At 37.0% G+C, this 6,902-nt stretch overlaps 1 protein-coding gene across 1 annotated transcript; it reads left to right on the forward strand.

Annotated features, from left to right (window-relative positions):
* Positions 1 to 1,963: 1,963 nt before the first annotated feature.
* cd8b (cd8 beta) lies at positions 1,964 to 5,220 on the forward strand (the record flags this gene model as incomplete). Its single annotated transcript, XM_080026612.1, has 6 exons — positions 1,964 to 2,093; positions 3,216 to 3,566; positions 4,421 to 4,504; positions 4,854 to 4,943; positions 5,041 to 5,074; positions 5,211 to 5,220. Exons 1-6 carry the CDS (start codon positions 2,039 to 2,041, stop codon positions 5,218 to 5,220), a joined length of 624 nt encoding a protein of 207 aa, XP_079882738.1. The 5' UTR covers positions 1,964 to 2,038.
* Positions 5,221 to 6,902: the final 1,682 nt, after the last annotated feature.

Below are 6,902 nucleotides of genomic sequence, written 5' to 3' on the forward strand. Positions count from 1 at the left end.
CGTAAACACACAACAATCCAAAGACACCACTCGGATGATTTAAGCACTCTTCTGAGTTTTGGTTTAATCAGACATTTGAACAGTCAGTCTTCGTTTGAGTGGCTGCCCAAGAATAAAATATAAATGGCAATCAACGGGACATATTACCTCATATGTCGCCTAAAGTAAAATTGGGATTTAAGTTACTTATTGACTGCAAGTAGTTTTTTGTGCCCCTTTTTGAAGGAATAGTTCAGTATTTTTAAAGTGGGGTTGTATGTGGGACTTTAGCACATTGTGTTACCTTATGTAGATGGGGATCAGTGCATAAGGAGTTTGGGGTAGACGTTGCTGTAGCAGAAGTCAGCCTTGTACTGTTGCAGGGGGGTCTGCCGAAAAACGGGGTTTCTCCACATATTTCTCCGCCAGATAGCCGTTTATTTTTGTATTACTCCACCAATCATCTGCTCGACTCAGAACCGCTGCAGATTATTCAAGCGACACAAGAAAACAAAAATTAACATGTCTCGTGGCAAAATAATGCTGTGGATATTTAGGTTTCATGTAGGCATTTATATGTGGTGGAAAAAAGGTTTTACTTCCGGCCCTGTCTGTAACAGCAAAAGGCTGACTTGTGCTACAGTGTCTCTCCCCTAAACTCCTAAGAGTGACTGTGTTAACCGCCATCTCCATAAGGTATCACACTAACTATGCATAAGTACCGCATACAACAAAATACTGAACCATCCCTTTAACACAATAAAATGTTGTGTACCTTCTAAGTCACTTTTGCTTATAGATGGCAATACTACTAAGACCTACCAACAAACCAAAACTATATATTTTAAATTTAAGGAAATAATAGTTGAAAGACTAGTTGATTAAGCGATTAACCGATTGTTTTTTGAAAATTGATTTGACAACATTCATTCATTGATTTTAAATGCCAAACATCCATAGGTTCCGGCTTTGGAAATGTATTTTCTATCATCATAAATGTAGTTGTGTATTGGACGGATATCTGAAAAAAAAATAGAATGGAATTGAAATGGCCATTGTTTCACTATTTTATAGACTTTATACGATTAATACTTAAATTATTAAATTCTGAAAATTACTGGTGGTTTTAGCTACTAACCCATTCCAAGGTTAAATTTTTTTCTAAATGGAAACCTTTGCCGTCATCTTTTCAAGCATTGTAATTTTCAGAATTTATGCGCTTTGTTTTGTGTAATTGCTTTCTAACAGTTTCTAATGCACAAACCTTACAGTGATTTGTTTTAGTGTTTTCGCACTGTCTTGATACACTTTATACCCCGTTTAACTTCATGTACACTATATTTAACAATAACTTTCATTAGGGTTTGTGTCACTGATCCTTAATTTCCAATTAATACCTGATGTTTAGTGCATTGTTATTCCCTTTCCGCACTCTGCACTAAGACATGAAGCTCTGTATGTAGGACTCAGCTGAGCTCTAGGTCATGCACCTGGGAAGATACCACAGCACTGCAAACTTCTGCTGTGTGAATATCTGCAAGTTTTTTTATTGCTTGATATGTGGTATCGTATCATATCAGCTCGTTTTCAGCTGTTTGTCATGATCATTGTATGTATGTCATCTGTGTTGAACTGCCTTTCTCCTTAACGTTCCACATGTCTGTCGTGAAAACACTAAACACTTGGGTTTATACTCTTCGACTCGGTTGAGTGTCAGAATCTGATGGTATACATTCTGTGTATGCTTTATGTGGGACCCTTTTTGCCAGTTAAATGTATGTCTTATTCACTTTTGTCAACAGTGTGTGTGTGCCAACACAACAACGAACAGGACAGGAAGCATTGAGCACATCAAATGTTTAAATCCCTAGGCTGGTGTATAGCCCACTCTGATAGGCCCTGTGTGTGTGTGTCTCATTGGGGTGTTACCTTGTCGAATCAGGGCTCTGTCAGCTCAGACCTCCCATCATTTCTGACAGATAACAGGAAAAGAAAGTATCAGCAACGTCCCTCAGCTACAACTAAAAGACAAGCGTGAACAAACAGGCAACGAGACAAAATGATCCAGCTGTCCCTGACATGGACACTGTTGACAGTATCCCTGTGGACATCAGGTAAGACCTAACTGAGTTTCTCCCTTTTGTAATTTTAATGTTGTTGTTGGCCTCCAATATTCTCGACATCATAACTCAGTCATGGTCCTGTTGCGAGAGATGTGCTGCTGTCATCTTAAATTAAAGCTTGTCTAACGTTTGACTTACATTATGTCTAAATTCATCAACTCATACTAGTGTGTGTGTTAAAAGGTGAAAGTAGCTTTTGAAAATCCAACCGATGAAATGGACAGTTTCAACAGGTTAAAATACAATATATTTTAAACTTGTGCAATAATACTGGTATTAGACCTATCACAGGGCACAAACAGGTTGTGTATTGTTACCCTCATCATTTATTATCACTATCTTTAATCCCGATTGTAGACGTTACATTGATGTAATTGCATTAACAGTATAAATAGTTATATCAATGTCAATAATCTTTTTCTCATTTATTTTTAAGTTGTATAGCTCTATCAATTAATTAAAATTAACTGTGTACTGTAAAGCACAGCTTATTCAATTCATTATTTGTTGCATTTCGATGAATGTAATGATCAAGTCCCTTTCACACACCTCCAGCCTTTAAATTTCCGCTTATCTTTATATATTTCATAAGACTAGTGATGCAACAGGTATATGCCCACATACCTGACTCAAAAACACTATATAGACATGGGAACTGATTCTAAAATAAGATGAAAAAGCTATTCCAATACAGGCATCCTTTAAACAACGCATACAACTCAGTCTCCCCCATATAGCAATTTCGAAATTTCACCTACACAATGACAAAATCATTTCAAAAGATGTATTCGTAGTTCGGCTTCATTTCCATTGTTGCAACACTTTTGCTGTACACACAGTGATTTGACTTATTTTTTTTTGTGAAATACAGAACTGTTGCTCAAGGCTTTTCCTGAAAACCAATTTAAACACCAAGTGATGGAAGTGTTGGCCAGACATGTCAAAAGACTGAATAACCCTTTTGAATGTTGGTGTTCGGCCCATAGCGTTTTTGCGCTCCACAGTGTTAACCGTGTATGATTCAAATGTCCCCAACTGGACTGCAGTTGACGTTTATTGTACTACAAGCGTATCTGTTGAAATCTCACTACGTCCCTGTATTTCCACTCCTAGGTTCGAGCCAGATCCTGCAACAAGAAACCATCAACGTGCTCTATCCTAAGATCCTCAGTACAGCGGCAATTGAATGTGCCTGTGTTAACATCTCCTGTAACTCTGTTTCCTGGTTCCGCAGTATGCCCAACGACAAAGTAGAGTATCTATGCAATTGCAACATTGCTGACCGTTGTAGCTATGGGGATAATGTGTCAGAAACACGGTTCCAAACAAGTAGCAAGAGCAGCGTGTCCTTTACGCTACGCATCATCAATGTGACAGAAGAGGACACAGGAATGTATTCTTGTGTTCTTAAGGAAAAGAAAGGCAAAGAAATGTGGAAGCCTGGGACTCTTCTTCGACCAGGAGGTTCGTATGCTGAAATCTCGAACGCTTCAGTTAAATATCAAGTGTTGGATATCAGTTGGATGATAGTATTGGCCCTTCTGTCTGAATTCAAGTGTCAGTATGGAGTAAAAGATATAAGGAGCTAAATGCAGATCAGAACCAAACCTCTGCATCTAAATGTGATGCATTATGACGTCGGAATTTATTAAAGTGTCATATACAACAAATTCAAATAATTATATGGTGCTACATATCGTGTCAGTGCAGAATCCCAAGTTTTAGTCAATACACAATTCACAGGAACTCAAGTCATTTTTACATTTAAATTGCAAATGAAATCAGCATTAATAGTTAAATGTGACTATCATATCACTTCTGATCCTTTATTAGTTATTTTTGACAAACATATTTGCTATCGAGTTTCTTATTCTTTGTCTGGCGTACATGCCAGTCAGCGGTCTAACAAAATTGCAGTTAGAAGACACTAAACCTCTGTAACAGTGTATTGTGTTGTTGCATTTGTTGAGAGATGCATATACTGTATGTTAGAAATTATTATATGGTTTCCTTTATTATAATCCTTTGGATTCTGCGGTCGAGCACTTCTTTTTTATAAGCTGGTGCTGGATGTCCATGTCCTCAATAATAGTTAAATGTAGGGTCAAATAAATAGAACTTTAAATCATGTATTTGTTAAACATTTTTTATTTAGATCCTCGTCAGGATAATTCTTTATGATGGAGATGGGTAAAATAGAGGCAAATCACAAATTGCAGTGTTCTCCCATAATCTGTCCGTAAACGATTCTTAATTTTTTTTATTTTGATGCTGTTTAGTTTACTTTTGTCTTTATGGTTTTGTTCTTTGTCTTACAGTGACCCCCCCAACATTACCTCCTGTGACAAAAGCCAAACCCCCACTCAACCATGTCTGTCGCTGCTCTAAGAATTCTTTACAGGGTAAGTTATCAAAGATTTTCAAAATTAAGGAAAAAGCGCATTTGTTTGTACATGTTTAAGGCATAATATATATGATGCTTTGCTGCTTACACATTTGAATTTGTATCTGTCCTGTAATGTATAAGCATTTTCATCTGTGAATAAATGTATCCCGCTATAAATCATGTGCATTGTACCAGGTTGCAACAATGTACTTGCAATACAAGAGGTTGTTTTGTACAGTTGACATAATAACAGGTTGCACCGAAATAAATAACCATCAATGATTGTTTATATCACCTGACTGTCCACAGGGAGCTATAATACATTTAAATAAAACCATACTGTATATCTTGTTTGTTTGATACAGTTAGCTGCGGCTCCCATGTTCTTTGGCCTTTAGTTGGAGTTATTTCGGCCCTGGCTCTGGCTCTAATTTCAACAATGTACTACTTCAGTCGTGAGTAGTCCTCCAGTTTGCCTTAATATTGTGATATGTGCCAGGTGATGCAACAAATTATCTTCACAAATGTTTTTTTTTACATTCTGGCTTATAGGGCTACCCAGAAAATGTCGGCACCGCTTCGTGAAGTAAGTAGAAGACTACAAATGGCAAATATCTCTTATTTTTCCTGCATTATCCATAACAATTCTGGATTCTTTGTTAAATTTTGCATTTGCAACCATACCATGCTTTAATAGCTTTCTAATGTTTTTCTCCTTTCAGGAAGAGGTAATGATCTACAGCAATTAATCTACAGCTTATATCTCTCTTAAAGTAAGTACCTCATTTGTATAATATTATATAATTAAATATAAAAACATTTAGTGTATGTGTGATATTTAACACAATGCAAAATGTTTCAGGTTTAATTAAAACTGCAAATATACACACACAGCCACTTTATTTAGTAAACCTGTTCAATTGCTTGCAAAAACAAATAGCTAATCAGCTAATTTAAGCATGTAGACGTGCTGAAGTTCAAACCGGGCATCAGAATGGGGAAGAAAGGGGGTTTAAGTGACCTTGAACGGTTGGTTGATGGTGAACGGCAGGATGGATCCATGCTTTCATGTTGTTGTTTTTTTGCCAAATTCTGACCGTACCATCTGAACTTTGCAACTGAAATCGAGACTCATCAGACCAAGCAAGATTTTTCCAGTCTTCAATTGTCCAATTTTGGTGAGCCTTTGCGAATTTTAGCCTCAGTTTCCTGTTCTTAGCTGACAGTAGTGGCACCCGTGAGATATTCTGCTGCTGTAGCCCATCTGCTTCAAGGTTGGTCGTGTTGTGCGTTCATAGATGGTATTCTGCATAACCTGGTTGTAACGAGTGGATATTTGAGTTACTGTTGTCTTTCTATCATCTCGAACCAGTCTGCCCATCCTCCTCTGACCTCTGACATCAACAAGACATTTTCATCCACACAAATGCCGCTCACTGGATATTTTTCCTTTTTCGGACCATTCTCTGTAAACCCTAGAGATGGTTGTGAGTGAAAATCCCAGTAGATCAGCAATTTCTGAAATACTCAACCAGCCCGTCTGGCACCATCAACATTGCCATGTTCAAAGTCACTTAAACCCCCTTTCTTCACCATTCTGTTGCTCGGTTTTAACTTCAATAAGTTGTCCTATCCAGGTCAACATGCCTAAATGCATTGAGTTGCTGCCATATGATTGGCTGATAAGTTATATGTTTTAACAATACATTTAACCGCTGTACCTAATAAAGTGGCCGGTGTGTGTATGTGCTAAAGTCAGAGGCAGTTCATGCAATATAAAGAATTAAAATCTCCTACACACACTAAATCTTGTCTCTCCGTTTGCAGCAGCTGAAGTGCTTTGGATGAGCCGGTGTCCAGTGGGTCCCAAAGGATATGACAACATGTCATGTTTGTTTACAGTGAAATATGCACTGAGTCAAAGACAATTATGTTTTCAGCTGCAGCAACTATGTAACATATTGTGATATTTTGTTTTTTGTTTCATATATCGCAAGACGACTGTTGAGCTCCGTAAACTTTGATTCTAAGCTCTTTGCTGTTACTTTTCATCTAAAATATTTTATATTGGTTTATTATCAATATGCAGATACCATTGTCATTTATCCAAGTGCTTTTCATTTCAGCGTGTTTCTGATCTGTAGTTTTTGTTTTTGTATTATTATTAAACCAGGGCAATACAGGGAAGTACCTCATACATGCCCAAACATAATTGGTTCTATTTACTTTTAAAAGGCCCATAAACAACAAAACAGCTGCATTTTAATACTGTATTCGCTCATTCGCTTTTTTCAGTATTGAACATTGTTGTCATTCAATATATCTTGAATATAACAGCACTGTCAGTTTCATTTTCTGTGAGCATAATTCTGTTTTATCAATAAAATTGTATATTTTTAATTATATAAAATGGA

The sequence above is a fragment of the Ammodytes marinus genome (genome assembly GCF_949987685.1).
Source record: "Ammodytes marinus genome assembly, chromosome: 4".
In the NCBI taxonomy this organism is placed as follows: domain Eukaryota; kingdom Metazoa; phylum Chordata; class Actinopteri; order Uranoscopiformes; family Ammodytidae; genus Ammodytes; species Ammodytes marinus.